A 21,531-nucleotide genomic window follows, 5' to 3' on the forward strand; every position below is an offset into this window, starting at 1 on the left:
GTTCACTTTCCTGTCGTGCATATAGTTCCTCTATCGCTTAAACGATCGTATCTATTGTGTGTACAATATCTACAAACGATCGTGTCGTTACCTCTATGTGCAGGATCGGTGCTATACGATCGTTCGTGTATATCGTGCAGGAACGTTCGTCGTTCGTTTTCCGACGATAATAATTGGAAGTGTGTACGTAGCTTAAAACGACAAGGAGTTTTGTATCATTCTACCTTGTACACTATATGTAGGGAGAATAACATATTTTTGTTTTCGTTCTTCTTACGGGTACCATATGGGAACCCATTCAAATTACTATTTGAATTAAATAATGTATTCATCACTTCTAGCTTTCATGTCATTCTTTTATAGTTACAAACTCTTAGTACTACATGTTGGAGCTGTAGAGACTTGATTTGTTAATCCTTGTAAATGATACAAATGAAGACATCTCTGGTGGGAGCTATGATGTCATCTTCTGGCTGAGGAACAATGATTGCTCCAGTAGACATCCACATTCACATCTCTCTTTTTAACAGCTGACTGGATACATTGTTTGTGGTTTGGACATCTGACAAGTATTTCATTTTGTGCAATACACCATTCTATTCCTTTGGCCAATATTGAGCAGAACAGTTTTAATAAGTTTCTGTTTGTCAGTGGGCTGTATACAGGGTAAAAATAGGAAGTGGCTGTAGTGAATCAAGTATCTGTCATGCTCCACTCACAATAGTACAACTCTACATACACTTGCAAGTGCAAACCATATCCATCCATATCCATAACCATATTATCTCTTGTATGTGTTATCATTATCCTTGTGAGATAAGACTTGTGTGTGTATTACAGCACAAGAAAAGGACATGGGCAGTAAATGTGAGTGATTTGATGGAATGTATAGGTTTAACATCCTTACACTGATGATTGGAGATCCTATTTGCAAGTATTCAGCATGTTGGACAATCTCTGTGTGGATGATCTGGAGTCATTCACCTTTTTCCATAACAAAAAACTTTTCCCTACACATATACTTCCAGTTCAAGAGACACGAGGATTCTTTTGAACGAACAAATAACATGCCAGTTACCTTTTTCCTGAATAATAACCTACAGGATAACCACGTTATGCCAAATAGGTTCTTGGTATTTTCTGTGTAATGACAAGCTAAATTCATCATAATGGCATTGCTGCGAGGCATTAAAAGTAGTAAGAGAAGAACTGACATGCCCATCTTTCATCTTTCACCTTTCCAAAAAAAAAGTGCACTAAAGTAAATATTCTGTTATTTTTTTCTATATTTAAACATAAAGGGTTGTCTACCCTTTTATGTAAAGTGAAATTTCTGAGATTAGGTATGCTTTAAAGAATGCTAATTCATTGGATGTAAAGCTGTTCTTTTAGTATCCCTATTCTCCATCAAACACCCGAAACAATTGTGTGACGATTAGCTGAACACTGGAGCTGCATACTCATTCTTGGTCTGTCATTGTTAACGCTTTTGTTGCCAAGGGCATAATTCTTAGCATAGTCATTATAGCAACTAGGTGTTTGTTTATAAAACCACAAATGGCGTAGGGCTTTCAACTACTTGATATTGTAGCAGCTGATTAACCACTCAATAACCAACTGAGCTTCCTAAGGTGTCCATACTTCCTCATAAATACACCTTCCTTTTTCTTACTTGGTGTTTCCTGGGCTCTGCCTTTCCTCTGAAGATGGGAACTAATTTAGGGTGGCCATCTAAGCCGCAAAGAAGAGATTACACACCCTATCCCTTTTCTGTGGAAAGTGTGGTAAGTGCTTTGCTCTGAGCATTTCCAGGTTTACAGCTGCCATGTCATAGTGAAATAAAAAAACATAAACAGAATAACAATGTTTACCCATAGTCAATTAAAGGGAAATGCAGGGGAGACTGAAAGGTCATTGATGCCTCAAAAAGAACCTATCAGTTGCATTGTGCATCACTTAGGAGGGTATTGAGTCCCCATGTAATAACAATAAATAAGTTAAAAAGAAAATAATACAGTTTACTAAAAGAAATAAGAAAAAAAACAAAGTGTTTAAAAGCCCATCCCTGCCCTTATTTGCATAAATTTGTTTGTGATGTTAAATGCACATCTGTGTGTAAACAAATATTGCCCCACACTTGATAAATAATCCCAGAACATTATTTTAAAGACAGATCTCCTTGTTATCTTTAAACTGATGACCTGTAAAGCCTTTTAAAAAAAGCTATGGACAATTTGGGGTAGCAGTGTGTGTGTGTGTGTGTGTTAAGCCATAACGTGCTTCTGAAGTCATGCAGACCCAGGTTGTTATTGCTGTGAACACTGCAACATTTCCTCCCCCTTCAGTTAGCTAAATTTACTCCTGGTGCTAAAACATTAATGTGTTGAAACAAGAGAAATGTGTCACCTTGAGGAGTGGATGAAGATGGCTTGAGATAATTGTAGCTTCTTTGCCTCATGGGAGTTTGGATAGATTTCTTCTGTCATCAATCATATAAAAAGCAGAATATGTAAACAGCAGTTTAAAAGACAAGAAAATTATTGTAAAAAAATGCAATATATATTAACACAAGAAGATACAACAACCTAAATGTAAATGCTGCCTAAAGATTATCTTCCACAAAACTGTGCATTAGATCCATAAATATTAAAGTTATTTGCAAATGTTGGATTTCAAGATTTAACTTGGTTCTCCCTTATCTTGCCCCATATGCAGTATGAGCTATTCATGTCACATTAAGTGGAGAGAGGAGTGGATTTTTCTGTGAGCTCATATTTTAAGTTTGCATTACTGCAACTATTTCACTATAGTAGTATAGTTGATATGACTTTTTTATATGTTTACTCTTCAAAATATTTATATTATCAAGTAAAAAATTTTAAATTAGCCAATGCAGCCATTCTGCCTCCATTGTCATCTGTTTAATAAGACACGGTGTATAGAATATACAGATCATTTTATATAGCTACATTAATAAGAGGAGCAATAGAATGAATAAATAGCACCGAGCCTGCCTGTGCATTAAACCTGGATTGCCTTTAAGTAGTAATTATTTTAAATTAATAAATTCTAACAAAGTAATTTATTACAAACTATACATAGAAATTCTAAGATCTTAAGATTGATGAGAGCATCCAGACATGCTGTGATGGGACTTCTCTAATATTGTAAGCCTTATCCTTGATAGAAATTTACCAATATTTTCCTTAACAAACCTCTATTTGAGCGCTGGGTGACCAATCTCGTCCTTCTGAAGCCATCTTATAAGTGTCAGCGATTTTCTGGTACAACTCCTCGCTATTTGCATCCATCCCAATCTTGGAGTGCCTTGCGTTCACTTCAAGGAAGATTTCTCCTCAGATACTGATTTCGTACAACAGGCTCCAGCCATACCTGAAGCCTCAGAATCCAGAAAGTCTAGGGTATTGGGAAGACTGACTGTTGAAGCAGCCTCATCCGGCAGGACAAGTTTCATGCTCCCCTCACTACAGTGGAGTAGCGTGTCCCCTCAGTAGAGAGTACTGCTACAAGCCTCTCCAACATGGTTCATACTTACTGTCAAACTTGTGTTTTTGTTTCTGGATTGGAATACTTTGAATGGGATAATTGGGGATATTGAGAGGATTAATATTGCTGTCATTTTGTTGTAAATTCCCAATTATTTTTAATTTATTTCTTATTTTATCTGCATCCTATCTATTGAAGGTGCACAACATTACTCTGGATATGCATTCTGCCTTTTAATCTTACATACACACACACACATGTATACATTAATATTGCTTGCAACTTAAAATAATACATTTATTTCTGTTATATTTAATTTATAGAACCGCATTTACCTGTGCCTTTTTTATCTGCATGGATATGAACTTTAATTGTCTGTGAGCTAAGTTTATGCATCAAGATTGACATATTTACAGGCATTTGATGTTTAAATGGCGATATGCTAATGACAAAATATAATGATGAATAGATATGACATTTCTTTCTGTTAGATTTATTTTGTCATTTGTTGCCTAGATTAACAAATTGCATTTACCAGGTAAACCATTTTGTGGTAATGACATGTAGACTGAAAAAAAGACCTTTAACTTGGTTCATTGTTTCTGATTAGCTCAGCCTCTGCATTTTATATTTTTACAGAATGCTCAGCTTTGTCATCAGCGACTCAGCAAAGAAATATCCACATTTCTCACTGATTTAAAGAATCGGGAAGACCCCAGAGGTAAACTACAATACTGTCACTGCATGGCAAAAAGTTCATTACATAATATTAACTATATTACTTCAAACATTGAGGATCTGTATGTCTTATGCTAAAGTCTGTTAGATTTAAGGTACTCATAGTGGAAATACTGTGTTTGTATAGTGCCAATATATTACTTAACGCCTTATTGAATGCCTAAAAAGTCACATTAGTTAGCCCTTTATTGGAGCTTAAAATCTCACATTTGACTCATACTTTTATTAGCTTACACACAGTTTATGACCAATTTAATCAGGAGCCAGTTAACCATATACATGAACAAAGAACACATAAACTCCATGTAGTTAACTGTTTTTGAAACTACATCTAGGACACCAGCATTATATTAGATTACTGATGACAATATCAGAGACATCCATGATGGTTCCAAGGTTTGCATTTTGAGGTCAGTCAGTGTGATTTAGTGTGGCAGCAAACAACACATACAACCTTATTTACCATCCTAGATATCTCTACCTGATTGCTGCCACAGATACTGTACCTTGTAAATTTTGAACACTTAAACAACTACCTGGCTTAAAGAGCAGTGTAGGTCTCCTTTGTATTACTAAAACAACTCTAACTTGTCAAGGTATGGACTTCGCAAGACCTCTGAAGCTGTACTGTGGTATCTAACAACAAGATGTTGGCAGCAGACCACAATTCCTCAATAGTGCACCTTTTTCCAGTGTAAAAGACAAACCTACACCTGGCTATCCACATAATCAAAATGTGATTTATCAGACATGGACACCTTGTTCCATTACTCAGTGTGCCACTTCTGATGCTCATCTGCCATTGTAGAAGCCTTTGGACAGGACAGTAGTCTGCACAGGCACCCTGATTTGTCTCCGGTTATACTATTACATACCTAGCCACCATTTTTAGCAGTGTGTGCTACAGTAGCTTCTCTGTGGGATTGAAGCAGTCTAGTGCATCCCATCTTGCCATCAGTTCACTGGTTCCTTTTTAAAGATTTTTAGTAGTTTGCAACCACTGCATATCAGGATCACCCCACAAGACCTGATGTTTAGCAAAGTATCTGACCAAGTTCTTTACCATCACAGTGTGGTCCCTGTAAAGTCATTTAATTGCCTGTACTTGCTTTTTTTTTTCAACACATCATTTTCAAATAATGAGTAATATTTTTCACATTGCTGCTGAGCTATCAAAAGTGTTTGAAACTGTAACATTAAAAGTAGTTGGTTGTATTTGGCATATTTACTAAATTTTACACATTTGTAAAAGTAATAATCTTGATAGGCATGCAGGCATTAGACAAATTCCAGCAAACATGGTTCAATATCATGCACAGCTCAGAGTATGATGCCAGGATATGCTGCATCCAACCCGGCCAACCAAGAAAGCTGAAGATCTAGAACCCAGAAGAGGAGTAGAAGAAGATGGCGAATCCTGCAGTGGAACAGGGACAGGTAAGTATACTGGGAAAAAAAATGTAATCAGGCAGGCAAGGTTATTTTATAGCAGAAGGAACATCAGCTTGCAATAAAGGACCTGCCTGGTCACCATTTTTTATATGTTAGTCCTTCTTTAAAAACAGAATCATTTCTGAGACTTTGAAATACAAATGATGTGCTGAAGTCAAGGTGGGTGATCCACCAAACTGGAATGGATTTCCTAAAAAATATTTTCTATTTGTTAGCAAATGTATTCATTCCAGGTTTGCTGAATCACACAGCTTCACTGATAAAAATGTATCTTCTCCAGTCTTGGAGAGCTTTGATAAACCAGTCCCATTTAATCAATTGCTACGGGGAAAGTTTGATTGATGTGTGTTTAATTTGTGCAAATACAAGTTTTTGTTACTTACTTGCTACTTCAAGCTTTTCTTTAATACTACAGGTTGACAAAATCAAAAATCTGGCAAACTCTGGACCTTAGGAGCGCCGGAGTTTTGAAAATTATGGATTTTTTTTTTATACTTACCTTCCCACACAGGCCAGCCTTACTCTCGCAGCACCCACTGACATCTGGCATAGTTTCAGGGAGTAGGCAGCAGGAACGCCTCAGCGTGTATTTAGTTTAGCAAGCAAGACCTAATGGCTGTTTCTGCAGAACAGCGCCATCAAAACATTAGTAGCCAAACGGTGTACTGCAGTCCCTGTATTGAAAATGTGATCCGAAATTCATGCCGGGAAACTGAAGGATCCGGATTATCGATGGCTGGATTTTCGATTGTCAAGCAGTACTAAAATAATGCTTTTATCTATGCCCTGTGATTTTTTTTTTACTTTGTATAATTATGCTACAAATAACCTTTTTTTTCACTTTACGTGGCTGGCTGGTCATTTTGTGGGCGGATATTGAGATAGACTTGTACAGTACAGCTTGGCTGAAAAGTAGCTTTACTAGGTTGTGAATTGATGACCTCAATCTTTAAGTAGAGAAATCTATCCTAATCCTCTAAGGATAAACCTTTTATTTGATTAACTTACAAAAGTACTTGGCTTCTTGGATCTGTTTTAACAGAATATAGAAGTGGAAATATATGCTTTGGTAAAGTAAATGTTTTATTTGTAAAGAATATATTCTATCTGAATTTTGCTTAATCTTGACCTTTTAAAAATAGAAAATATAAATATTTGAGGGCCCATTTATAGGTAAAGCATATGGTAGCATATGTTTTACCATAAATCACTGCAACAGAAGGTGTATATTCTTTGCAAACATGCATACACAACACGTCTGCCTCCATACAGCAAGGTAGGACATGCAATGTGGTTTGACCTGCAAGGAAGAAAATACTGCAGGGCTCAATCTTTTCTGTGTGGTAAAATAAAAAGGCTGTGCTAATGCAGCATATCTCAAGGCGTATTAAAGTGCATATAGTAGTATAGTATGGTACTAATTGTCCCCACAATGTTACATATATTTTATTAAACCTGAAAAGTTTTCATAAAAAATGTTGCCCTTTTTTTTTTTTTTAGCAGATATAGAATGCAAAGAGTTTATCGCCAGAATTGTGCAAATCATATTTGCTATTAGTGGAGAATTTCTTTCTATTTCAATATTTATCTTTTTTTAGTTTTTTTATTTAAAAAAATATTTTTTTATCTTAAAAAAAAAAAAATAATAATTTTTACATTTTGCAAAATAACTATTTAAGGGCTTGTTTCCACTAGTGCATTGCATTACCCCATTTGTGGTAATGCACAAGAAGTGTTGATGCACTGTGTTGCCATTTATTCTTGATGGCACCCCTAATACACTTTACCAGCATACTACAATGCAACAACTGGCAATGTAATGATCTGTGTTGTTTTACCTTTCTGCAGCTCACTTTTTTTACACTTTTAACCGGTGATTTCAGGGGCGGGAGAGAATGCAGTTTTCTCGTCTGGGTGGCCAACTGACTGGTTTAAAATAAAAGCATAAAGGATGACTGTAAGCCTATGTTGGTTCTAACATAATGCTTAAATGGATTTAGGACTCTGTTGGCTGAGTTTCAGTAAGTGGATAGTTGTTTTTCCAAGAGCCATTTTACTTACCTTTCAGGTCTTTTTAATGGATTATACGTGACTAAACATGTAACCTGCTAAACCTATGTATCGCTTTTTGCCTGCCCATGCTACTGTCTGAGTAACCTAAAGTATATGTATGCCTGCTGTTTTTCAGACGTTGACCCTGATGTACTTCAGCAAGTCAAGAAAGTATCTGATGCATCCCAGGAAACATTTGCAGCTTTAACCAACTGTCTTAATCTCTTTACAAAACATGATAAGGTTTGTAAGAGTCCCAGATATACCATGTTCAGTGCTCCTGCATCATTTTTAGGTTATAACTATTACCAACTTGGAGGCAAAGGGAATTGACTTTGCTTAAAGGCAACTGACCATTTTCCTGTGTCCAAAGCATTCCTGGCCCACAATGGTAAATACTGTATTCTCCTGTGTTCAAAGTATTCTTCATCACCTGTTAAAGGACCATAATGTTTTAGTAGTTTAGTATTACATTAAATTCATTAACCAGGGAGCTGGCTTGGGTGGTGGAGCTATATTTTATAACTTTACTATTGTTCAGTTTTATGGATATGTATGCTTCTTTACTGCAGTATGTATCACTACTGAAAAGGCTATATGACATGAAACAACAAATTTAGTTTTAAATGACTGTACAGAATGGAACAGAAAAGAGTGGGGGGATAATCCTAAAATACAAATTGTGTATCCCGTAGGGTGTAGAATGAGGTTATAATATCCAACCAAAATGGTTCAATTGCCTTGTATGTATGCCTGATATATGCTATTGTGTAACTTGAGGTTAGGTTATATTTGTTTAAAATGTTCACCAGTTAGAAATTTTGGCAACTATTTTTATGTTTAATGAAAGAATAATAACGAAGAGATCCAATCCACATGGTTTACAGCTATGCATTATCCTAGGGATATTTAAATCAGTAAAATTAATCTTATTGGATAATTTTATTATTGTTGTTTGAACAATAACTTCAGACACTAGACACAAAAAAAACTATATCTCTTTTGTGGAATGTAAACCAAATTCAATTCAAAACATGAATGAATCATTCCTCTGGGGTGCAGATTTAGACCAAGCCAAAATATATTCTATGGCATGGGTCTTGTTTTGGGCAATCAAAGTCTTTACCTTGGCCCCAAAGCTATTTTGTTTGTCCCCTCTTCACCCATTTACTACTCTCCTGTCTCTGCATTTCTCTAAAAATTTTCCCTTTCTAGTTTTCTTTTCTTCCATATTATACATCCACTTACAAGCACAACTCATGCTGTTAATATAAAGTTTCTATAAATATTCAAAGATGATGACATAAAATAAAACACAAATTTTAAACATTTTTAAATTAGGTTTTCACACATTGTTTATTATTTCTTCAAATATTTGTGTCCCCCCTGAGACTGATGCATTTGGTACAGCGTAGTTGCAGCTTTTCTAGACTGTTCAAATAAAAGTCCATTGGTTGTGCTGCAAACCAGTCGGAAATTGACGTCAGAAATATCCTCAAAACGTTTATAATTCTTCAAATTCGGGAACAGATAATAGTCCGAAGGGGCCAGGTCAGGTGAGTGGGGGGGTGGTGGACCAACTGGAAACCCAGGGTGTTCAATTTGGCAGCCACAATGTTGAATGTGTGCGCAGGTGCATTGTCCTGCAAAAAAAGGATCCCTTTGGTCAACTTTCCACAACGGTGAAATGCCCAGTCTTGAAACAAGATATCCAGGTTTTGACAGTGCTGTAGGAAGGACAATTCTCCCCCAGTGTTTGTGACATCTCAGTGTGAATGTCTTTTGGTCACTTTCCCTGGAGAAACAAAAACTTCATGACGGCCCGTAACTCCAACGACGTGAAAATTGCTTGTGCCTCTGCCATCACAGCTTCTCACTAAAAAACAGGAAAAAACAGTTTTAAGAATCACAAAGACCTGATATTTGCACAGTTACATACTAAGATATTAGGCTGTCATATGCCCCCACACTCATTTTACTATTTCATCCAGAAGGGGGCAAAGCCAGGAACTTCTCAACACCCCCTTGTGTGTGTGTGTGTGTGTGTGTATATATATATATATATATATATATATATATATATATATATGTATGTAAATTATATATACATTTTTTTTATTTATTCTAGTCCACACTTCTGAATAACTTGGAAATTTATTGTTGCTTGAAACGAAAAAAATACCATACACCATTATACCATAAGCCTGATCCATTGGGCCTCGATTAATAAAGCTCTCCAGGGCTGAAGAGTTTACACTTTTATCAGTAAAGCTGGGTGAACCTGAAATGGATTTCTTTAAACCATTTGCTATCAAATGTTTTAAAATTTGGACCAGTCCAATCCTGGATCCATTACAGGTTTGCTGGATCACCTAGCTGATCTCTGATAAAAGTGTATTCTCTCCAGCCTTGGAGAGCTTTTTTAAATTGGGCCCATTGATACAAGGCAGGATGGATCCCAGTTTTCATGTTGTTGATGCCAAATTCTGACCCTACCATCCAAATGACGCTGCGGAAATTGAGATTCCTCAGATCAGGCAATATTTTTCAGATCTTTTTTTTCCCAATTTTGTTGAGCCAATGTAACTTGTAGCCTCACGTACCTTTTCTTGGCTGACACAAATGTCAGCTGATCTGGTCCCCTGCTGATGTAGCCACGCTGTAGCATCAGGGTTCGACTAGGAATGTTAGCTGATGCTCACTGGATTTTTTTATTTTTTTTGAACCGTTCTCTTTATACTCTAGAGAGGATTGCGCACAAAAATCTCAGCAGATCAACAGTTTCTGAAATGCTCAGACCTGTCCAACTGGCACCAACCATCAAATTTTAGCAGGTCATCAGTTGACCTGCTTCAAGTTGAAGCAGTTGAACAAGTGTACCTAATAAAGTGGCTACTGAGTGTAGAATACCCTAAGATTTATAATCACATCATTCACACATCATCTTCCTTTGGCAGTCTCTGTGAGAATCAGGAGGCTAAACAAAAGCTATAAATTTTTGTCATAGCTAGCATTTCAATCTTGCTAGTAAATCTTATAAACGTATTTTTCCTTCCTATTTTTAAATTATGATTAATTTATGTACTTGTGTTTTTACACAATGAAATGCTAAACATGAGTAAATGCAGTTACACTCTTGAGAGCGTGCAACCTTTCTGATTCCTATACAAAGCTGCCCCTTATCCAATGAAACACCAATGCTTTGATTGTCCGGCTACTTGGTAAAATTATTCTCAGCTGGGCCACATATGTGCTGTGCAATCATATTTGGTTCCATTGCGTTTTTTGATTCTGTGGACCTAAACACATGTATTAAAATAAGTGCATAGGAATGTGTAAAAGTGCAGGGTCCTATTAAGGAAGATTGTTGACAACCTGCAGCCATGTTAGAATGACCGGAGGGCAAGTTCAGTGGAATCAAGCAGTTTCCTGGTACATTGCCAGCCACTCACACTTGGTCACTCACACTGTGGCAAATTTGACGGCGAGCAGCAGTGTTTGGTACTGAACTGCTCATTGCCGCCATTTATTCTCTATGAAGCTTCCATGGGTGGGCAGCACGGTGGCTCAGGGGTTAGCACTCTGGCCTTTGCAGCGCTAGGTCCTAGGTTCGAATCCCAGCCAGGACACTATCTGCATGGAGTTTGCAGGTTCTCCCCGTGTCTGCGTGGGTTTCCTCCGGGTACTCCGGTTTCCTCCCACATTCCAAAAACATGCAGTTAGGTTCATTGGCTTCCTCCTAAATTGACCTAGACTACATTAATGACATATGACTATAGTAGGGACATTAGATTGTGAGCTCCTTTGAGGGACAGTTAGTGACACAACTATGGACTCTGTACAGCGCTGCGTAATATGATGGCGCTATATAAATACTGTATAATAATAATAAAATAATAATAATAATGTAGCGCACTCATCCAAGGCAGTGGCTCACTATTATGAGGTGGCAGTAACTGCAACGTCACTGCCAGTCTAAACATAGCCTAACTACTCTCAGATTGTAAGCTCTTTTGGGCAAAGTCCTCTCCTCCACCTGTGTTATTGTTTATGTCTATCATTTGCAACCCCTATTTAATATACAGCACTGTGTAATATTCTGGCGCTATAAATACTGTTTAATAATAATAATAATACCTATATCGAAGGTGCTGTTACTCTTTAAACAGTAGGTTTGTCTCTGTACCATAGGTGTACATGAGAGGTTCAAGTCATACATTTACTTGTTAATATGTTTGTTAAACTCAGGACAAACTGTTATATACAATTAAAATATTAAAGTGTTTTCATTCTAAATATTCGATCTAGTATTCTGTTTAGCCAGGTGTAGGTGTGTTAAGTTGCCATGTATATCTAAATCATCCCAGAAGAAAATGGTGCCTTATATGAAATACAGCTATTTGCCTGTAGTTAAATTTTCAGTAAGACTCAAAAGATTCAGAGATTTGTAGGTAAAGTATTAATTGCAGAAACTCATTTTCTTATCTAAACCCAAATATATTGTTCCAAGCAGGTTGTTAAAACGCCTGGGGGAAAAACAATTGGGTATAATTAATTGTTGTCACTTTAGTTAATATGTAACATTTCTCTCTTGATATTTTTCTGTGTAGACATGAAATGCATTGTACTTCAGTATATCAGGGGGAGAGCTAGCAAGTGAGTACTATACAGGGAATAAACACAATGGCCAATTAGAGAAGAAAGTCTGAGCCAATAGAACTTTTGCAGTGTGGCCAATAGCAGATTTGCTTACATGTTAGGATTTGCTGGCAAGGGAAAGCATTGTGGTACCTTCTCATGCAGCAGTTTGTGCTGTGTGCAAGGGATTTTTATGCTGAGGTGAGGATTAGGGAGGAAGCTTGCCAGCCCACATAACCGTGTATGAGATTCTGCCTGCGGGAACTGTACAGGAGGCGAAATTGAGAAGAAAAAGTGAAACATCCCATCACAAAGGTACAGTACAAGCATCATTGTGTCCAGTAATGAATGCTATGTGTCTTCTTGATGGTTGAGAGGTTTTATGCTGAGCTGTGCAAAGATTCCAGAGATGTGTACTGTATTGCTGCAGGTCTTTTCAGTAGAAGACAAATATTACAGCTTTGCTGTTTATTGAATGGAGGCATAGATAAAGTTTAAAAAGCCATCTGCTGTATGTGCTATATTTTACATTGTCAAAATTGTGGTCTGGAAAAAGTTGTGCAATTTTATTCTATTGTAAAACTGAAATCTAGTTTCATTGATGCTTAGTGTACAGTGATAATATTTAGCTCTTTTATAGCATGCTGCATTGGAAAATCAGCCATACTTGTGGTCCAGTGTGTAGAATTGTAAAGGGCTTTAGAGATGATCTCCCTGGATTAGCTGATGAGGAAACCCACTTTCTGCAGGCACATGGGATAGCTATGTATGCACTTCTGACCTTGCAGTGCTAAGCGCTTAGCAGAACACAGAAACCAATATTCAGTATCTTTAGAATATAAGCAATAGATAAAAAACTGATGACAAACAACAGTAAAACTGTCCAATAGGTATAAAATTAACAGATGTATTTTTTTTTTTAATTTTGGTTATAAACAGACATGAATATATAAACAGAGGCATGATATTTAATGTGGACATGTTGTTATTTTTCCACAATTTCGGCAATTGTTTAATATGTTCAATGTGCTCTTGTTATGATTGTGTATTGAACCCTTCACTGCAGTGTTTGAAAGACAATTCTAATTAAAACAAAATCACAGTAATACGTGTCGATAGGAAGATGGCAGTAATATTTGTTGTGTGTTTTATTAGTGGGATTTTTATATCTCTCAATTAAGATTAGTGTAAAAGTGGTTAAAAATACAAATATTCTGCCACTAGCGGCACTCCAACTAAAGATCACCAGTTCACAGGAACTCACCTGTAAATGTAAAATGTAAAAATTTGTTTTTTTTTTCTTTAAAAAAGGTTAATTTGCAGTCAGTTTAGGGGTTCAGTTACAAAGTCTTCATGTAAAATCCTTATATATATATATTTGCAGTCAGTTTAGGGGTTCAGTTACAAAGTCTTCATGTAAAATCCTTATATATATATATATATATATATATATATATATATATATATATATATATATATATATCAGTTTATGTGTGGTCGGATGTTCTGTAGCCCCAAAAGGAAGATTTTTAAAAAAATTAATATTTTTGGAAAGTGGAATAATATTTTTGGAAAAATTCTATCTCAATTCTAAAAGCTTTTTCTATTTGAACAGTGTGTTCCTTGGGTAAACAGCTGTGTTGTTCTGTCAGTACAATACCCGTTTTGTAAAGCAGTGCTTTAGCATGCATTGGTATATGGTGTATTCCACTCAATATACTGGGACTTTTGTTATCATACAGAACATTCTCACTGACAAGTGGGTGGAGGTCACAAGTAGGACTACTGAGGTATGCCATAGTTATACATGAATAGAACCCGAGGCATTCCATGTAGTTGGCAAGATTAGTGTTTGTCTATTAGCAGTCTGGCTAGATTCCACAGTGTGATAACTAGATATTACATTGTACAAGAATACAACGTTTGTAACCCCCGATGTAACATAAGCATATCTTTTTGGTAGACAAATTAGGACAGAATTCAGAAACTGGATTATCTAGGCAAGAAACTAGCAATCTTGTTTTAGACCCACGGTTAGCCACACACACCTGTTCAGTGAATTGGTTGGGAACCATTTTGTGCATGTGGCTGTGGTGGAATGTAGCCGTTATGGATAGCAACAAGTCGCATTTGGCCGTGCAGTGGCCTCTGGCTGGCAGGTCAAATCTGGCCCACAATGTCCTTTTTTTTTTGGCCCCCAAAGGAATCCTAAACATGAATTGCAGCTGGCCCGCTGCTGCATTGAAATAGCTCCGCTACTACAATTCTCGGCTTCCTGTCTATAGACCTGCGCCCTCCCTGCCTATGCGTGGCCCCGCATTGCACTGTTTTAAAGACTCAGGGAATTGTAGTAGCGGTGCTATTTCAGTGAAGAGTGAGTTCCAGCCATTCATAACATTAAGCCCCGCAATGGACTGTTTTCTTGACGCAGGGAATTGTAGTAGCGGTGCTTTTTCAGTTTCAAGTTTAGCCCGTGACATTGTCTCAGTTTTTAATTTTGGTCCACTGTGTATTTGAGTTTAACACCCCTGCACTAGAGGAAGAACTGCACCGCTACTGTATGGAAATGCAGTAACCCGCTGTGCAGTTTGCAAACTGCTACTGTGTGCCCAGGAGTGGCAATGTGTTCTGGAGAAGCCAAAGACACTGCAACTATGACACGAACTTTAGGGAACCTGAATGAAAATGTTTATATTGTAAATCCTAGAAAATACCAAAATAGATGTAAGTATCCTTATTTTATTTTAGGCGTCCAGGCTACTTTGCTTTTAGAAATGTTTAAACGCTAGACATGGGGGTTTTAGCAGCAGTTCTAGCAGTTCTGGTGTGCAAATCAGTTCAGCTTTCACATTATGTATGATGATGCCAATTTTGCATTTAATTGACCAATTTTTGATTGATATTTCGGTTGTTAGTAGATCAGTCTGACGTCATTTGAAATTCTGACCAGATTCTGACTTTTGATTTTCATTCTGTTCTAATATACATGTCTGATCTTCGTTCTGTTCTGATACACATGTCTGATCTATCAACAACCAATTTGGAATCTTTTTTTCTGATCAGAACTAAAAATCATCCTATGTCTAATAGCCTTTAATTAGAACAGTACCTACAGTGATTCATTACAGATTAGTGAGAGAGATTTGGTGGCAAATAAATTAAAAAGAAAACCCTTTAAATGTCTACATCTAATTTCCTACCTACAAGTATCATTCCCCAGTAATGATTACCAAAGTTCTGATGTGCAATTGTTAGCTAAATCTAGATCGATATTTCTCATCCAGGGCTTTGTGGAACCCTAGGGTTCCTCCAGAGGTTGTTACGGGTTCCCAGAGTAATGATCAATTTGCGCCTCTCGGGTCAGTTTAGCAGATATGACCTTTTTGACTATCTGTAAGGGTGGTAGCCTTCCCATTGACCAGCAATTCTTCCTACTGGCCACCGCACTAATGTACTATCAGTTGTGGGCATAGTACTTATAGCAGGGGTTCCCTAAAAACCTGAAAGTTATTTCAAGGGGTTCCTCAAATTTAAAAAGGCGGAAAAACACTGAGCTAAGGGTATACATCTAGTTTTAAGTCTCTCTCTCCTCTCTCCTCTCTCTCTCCTCTCTCCTCTCTCTCCCCATACAGCCCTGTTTCAATCTTTGTTAAATCTTCTTAAATGTGTTGTGGACTTGGTTTCTTGATATTTCCAGTTGGAAAATACATGTCTCATTTAATGCATAGAATGAAATAAGATGCAGGAAATATTGATGCAGTAGATTCATGAAATATCCATGAGGCATTCTTTTTTCCCTTTACTCTATCTTCGTCTTTAGCAGTGTAATCCTTTTTATATATTTTCCTTCTACTTTTTTTATTTAACAGGAAATTTCCAAGCTTTACTATGTATAACTAGAATTGACAGGAAAAAATAATTTATGCAAACAGAGTTCACACATGTTATATTTTAAGATACTGAGAAGACAAGAAAATGAGTGACTCAACATCCAAGTCATTAATATCCGCAACAGTTCTTTCTAGATCAGATCATACTGAACCAACTGTCCAGTCAGATTAATGTGAATTCTCATTCCACATGACCTAGTTGATTGTTTTTTGACATTTAGTAACATTTTCAACCAAGAATGACCTCTTATTTAGTATTTTTGATCATATATTCATATATGATATGAATGTATATATGATATGATGACATATCATATATACATTCATACATTGCTCCTTAGACAATTTAGACCCGGTATAAGGTTTTAGCATGATAAACCAAGGTGGATTCCAAGCTTAATCTGTTTAAGGCTTAGATTGCTATCACAGATAAATACATGTATACTATCTATTCAAAGTGTTTTTTTATTGCCAAAGCATTTTAATTTTTTTTTATGGATAGTGCATGGAATAGTTTTCTGCCTGTCAATTTACTTCGTTGTTAAACCAAGTTTATTAGCTATTTTAAACAACCCCTAATGAATTGTTTTCTCCTGACTGCTATTACAGTATTTGCCAAAGATGTCAGGTTGCACTCCTCATAATCATCTGTATCATATCATATATATAAATTATAGCTAAGTTGCGTGACATGGCCAGTACCAGAAGGGGGTTGGGGTAGGCTTTAGCAAGGGTAAAGTAAAAGATCTCACAAAGACGTGTTGTCCGTAAAATTTTTATAAAATTGGTCTGAATGGCACATGCTTCATATAATCTTAAAAAGGATATATAATAATACAATAGGCTTTCTACTGGTATCCTTTTTAGGAGTGGATTCTCTGAGAAGCATGCAAACCAAAATGGCACTGGTTTGCCAGAGGTTTGAGCTGTTGAAACTGTCCTGTCAAAGTAATAAACTGATGGCACTGCTCTGCCATAGAATTGAGCTAAAGGCACTGCTCTGTCATAAAATTGCGCCGAAGGCACTGCTGTGCCAGGGGATTGAGCTGAAGGCACCGTACTTGCGCTGCATTGAACTGAACCCTAAAAGTAAAAACAATAATGTAGAGAAGTAGGCAAAACCACTGTTAAGTGTAGTAGGCTGTATGCAAATTTTAATTTACCTTTAAAGTTTACCTTTAAGTCTAAAGTTTTTGATTATAAAGCTGTTGATTAGAGCATCAAGAGAGGAGAGTTACATTTGGACATGGGTTTTGTGTGGTCAGATATAAACAATTTTTCCATTGGATATGTTTGCAAATTCATGTGTACCAGACCAAGCTGTAATGTCACCAGATGCTGAAAGTGTTCTACATATAGATAATAAAGATATTTGATCTCAGATTGGTCCCGACATTAACAGTCTAGGATTTTAGGAAATTCTAGAATTGAGGGTTATGCCTTAAAGGTGGATTTAGTGGGAGGTATTGCGAAGAATTTTTGCAAACACCTTTGTACAGCTTTGGGTAACATGCAAAACAGAAAGACATGTAGGCACAAATCTTCTATAACAGATGTTACTCAAGGTTTTGTAAGAGAGAGAATCGCCACTTCAACTGCAATCACATATTCAACTTTTTTTTTTTTTTTTTTTATTCTTTGTTCGATTTGTGCTACTGATTTCCTGAAACTTTTATGCTTCGACTTCTTGTAGACAGCAGTAAAACTTGCCTGTGCGGTATATGTTAGTAAGGACACTGTCAGTCAGCAGTCTTCTCATTTGCTTTCAGAACAGTTAGTTCTGACCTTGTAAAACGCAGTGTTAAGGTCATTTAGGCGTGTGCAATATAGCGATAAAATAGGATGATATACCAAATTTACATTGCTTACTTTTTTTGTTTCCTTTGCAAAGTGAATTTTACATTTGTTTCACTGTAGTTATTCTGCCATGATCACTTTCAATATCTTGGTTAAATAATTGTCTGGACCTTTGATCAGATGAAATGTAAAACATCAAACCTAAACCAGAGAGTTTTTGATGTTAAGCTAAAAGATAGCATAGGATTGCCAGAATATACAGTTGTCTGCTCAGTTGGTTGCTTGACAGTGGCATTCACCCTACATAGGACATGAGACCAGCACCTTTGTGTTTTGGTAGATTTAGTATTTCATGCTTTTTACATTTGGTATTGCATTCAGAGCCCCTTATTCCTTACAGACCAGTGTTCTCCCCAGAAATTTTTTTCAGCCGGGTGGTAGGAAGCTGTAGCCGGTTCTCACCTCTCATCGGCAGCAGCAATCCTCTGAACTGATGACACAGAGCACGGAGCAGCCTCACTGAGATCTGTGCATCCGAGGATGAGAGCTGCCGAGAGCTGGGCGGAGTATTTAAATCAGCCGGGCGGAGCAACCGGCTAAAACCCTCTGGGGAGAACTATGCAGACATAGGTGTGCTTTTTTATCACTTACAGGCATAAGTGTACTGCTTTATCTCCTATTTTTCACATTTACGAATTGCCACATCTGGGTGATTGGTTATGTCTGGATTGGGGGGGAAATACTTGTGTCCCTGGGGTTACAGATGTTCACGGTCACTTTTGGTATATAAGTGTTCTGTATGCTTCACCTTTTGTTGCTATGTTTCCTTGATATGGGGACCCATAATTTTCCATTAGGGCAAGAATCCTGTACTCACGACTTCTACATAGCGCCATCCCTGGTTATCACCCTTCCTGTATTACATGGTCTGTTTGCTGCAAGGGTTGAATTCCTATCATTGACCGCACCTTTCATATGCACCTAAACTAGGTTTTTGGGGTTTTTTTGCCCTGCATGGAATGTGCACTAAAAAAGCAGATTCACTTTTTTGAATCAGATTTTTTAAAAATAACTAGAATGTGTCAAAGGAAAAATGCCTGAGTGTGGAAATAAAACTTAAAAAAAAAACAAAAAAACTAGAAGATGTTGGCATTTTTCAGCTAACGGACAAGAGGACCTAACCCAGAACATTAAATCTGAAAATTGCTTTACAATCTTTGCTTTATACAGGTATATCAGCAGTCTTTGTGGCATACAAAGGGGAGGCCTGTATAAAACAATTTAGGCATCTTAGACAAAATGTCTTATGATTAGAACTGAGCTCTAACAAGTCTAAAGAACTGTGTGGGGTATATTTGCTGTTTAGCAGCCTTCATGTTGTTGACAAAAATTCCAAGAATATATTTTAGACTAAAAAGCACGGAAGCCAAAATTCTTCAGAGCAATAAGAGGATAAATGTTCATTAGTGAAGCTGGTGATCCAGCAAACCTAGAAGGGATCTGGTTCAGGATTAAAAAAAATAGCTAATAGCAAATGACTTGGAAAAAATCTATTCCAGGTTTGCTGGATCACCCAACTTCACTAATGAAAGTGTATCCTTTCCAGCCTTCCAGGAGAGCTTTTATAAATCAGGCCCAGTATTTGGATGGTATTGTGGCATATCAGAACAAATGTTAGCATTTTAATGCATAAGAGTCATTGGAACCTGGATAACTTGTGACTGTTCCTCTTTATCTCAGTGTTTCCCCTAATAGATTTTTCTGCTAGCTCATGCTTCTCCTTTTTCACTTTTTTTTCCGCAAATTTTTTCAATCTTCAGCTGTCACCTTCATTTACCTTACAGGTAGTGAACTGACACAGGAATGTTCTTTCTCCTTTTTAGGTGAGAAATCTGAAACTAGAACACGAGCAAGAGAAAAGTAAGATCTTATCAGAGGCTTTACAGACGTTGGCTACTGAACACCACGAATTAGAACAGTCTCTGGTTAAAGGAACACCTCCACACCACAGCATTTTGAGCGAGGATGAATTCTATGATGCCGTTTCAGGTACGTTTGCTATTCTGTTTTCATTCAAACTGTTAGAAGATCTCATATATAACCACGGTACATTTTACAGATGATTACAACAGCTTTGGTGATCATTGCTGAGCCTCGTCTGTATAGAAGCTCATAGAAGGACATAAATAATGCAAGCAACATAGATTTAAATTAATTGAAATGATTGCTTTTTTTTTACTGGTAAAAGCTATAATCCTATATAGCTAAACCGGGATTTCTTATGTTAGCCATAAACTATGTGATTTTCTATCATTGTTATTCGATTGATTTAAATCTGATATTGCGGTTGACTACTTCTATCTGATTCTCATTTATTGAACTGAAATATTGAGATATTGATTATATTACAAAAACAGGTTTCTATTTTGATGCAAAGGTTAACACAACCAACAAATAATTGTGAAAGGAATTCATTTGATTGTGTTTTTTTCCAGCAATTTCGTTTAATCCATCATCTAACAAATTAAATATAGCATCTGTGCCTAGTGTTATGACTTGTGTTTCCTGTGTTTTTTATGTAAACTCACAAATTTTGTATATTTAAAAAGTATACCTCAAATAAAGTTTAGCTTTATTATACTTACTTTACGATCACTTAAGTGCCCATTTTATACTTATTCAGTGCATTATTCTTTTAAAGTTTAATGTGCATTTCATTAAGACACTTGATTAATTCAGGTTTTAAAATGCCTGCAGTATTTTTTCACTTCTTTACATTAACTAATACTTCTGCACCATAACTATCAATACTTAGTTTTGTCATTTTCCTGACCTATTTCCTGACTCTCAGTATTGAGACAGTAATGTTGCAGTTTGACTATAAATTGCAGATTCAGTCAAAATGGGGGGAAAAAAAACTAAATACATGTATTATGTACATATGTAATATGTATTATGTATGTGCAATACATAATGTTCAAGGGAACACGTCGCCTTTGCTGAACTGAAATCCTAAGCAATGTTTTTTGCCCAGACATGTCCTTTTGTTTTTCAGTAGTATTTGTAGTCCTATAAGCTGAAAATGTTTGGGCAGCTTTGGCCACGCATAATATTATATTAATTTCAAAAAAATTTGCATAGGCAGATTTTTTATCACTTTCAAAGATTCTTAAGGTTGAAATAGTCTATAATGGACAGTTTAAAAATGTTAATTGTTCATTTATTATATGATTTCAAAAAGAAACATCTGATATCCCATATACACAACAATCAGATGTAATTGGATAGAAAGAAAAAGAAAATGTGTATCTTGAGTATTCAACATAAGATACCATATAGATAAACTAAAATTTAACATTAAAATATAGAAAATATGCATAGTTGACCTCTTCATGGGCATCTTAGAGAGGATAGGCAGATTAAAGATCCTTCTTTAGAATCAACAGGAGATGGTCTG

General features: G+C 36.5%; 1 protein-coding gene across 5 annotated transcripts in view; it reads left to right on the plus strand.

Annotated features, from left to right (window-relative positions):
* The window catches only part of OSBPL1A (oxysterol binding protein like 1A), a 63,137-nt gene that overhangs the window by 16,881 nt on the left and 24,725 nt on the right, over window positions 1-21,531 (plus strand). For 4 of the 5 annotated variants that reach the window (XM_072411296.1, XM_072411297.1, XM_072411298.1 and 1 more), the window contains 3 exons: window positions 4,147-4,228; window positions 7,886-7,992; window positions 19,958-20,123. In XM_072411296.1, the coding sequence (XP_072267397.1) occupies window positions 4,147-4,228; window positions 7,886-7,992; window positions 19,958-20,123 (355 nt within the window). Of the gene's footprint in view, window positions 1-4,146; window positions 4,229-7,885; window positions 7,993-12,527; window positions 12,703-19,957; window positions 20,124-21,531 lie in introns of those variants that run through there. The other variant, XM_072411300.1, reaches the window with a different exon arrangement.

The sequence above is a fragment of the Pyxicephalus adspersus genome, chromosome 5 (genome assembly GCF_032062135.1).
Source record: "Pyxicephalus adspersus chromosome 5, UCB_Pads_2.0, whole genome shotgun sequence".
Taxonomy (NCBI): domain Eukaryota; kingdom Metazoa; phylum Chordata; class Amphibia; order Anura; family Pyxicephalidae; genus Pyxicephalus; species Pyxicephalus adspersus.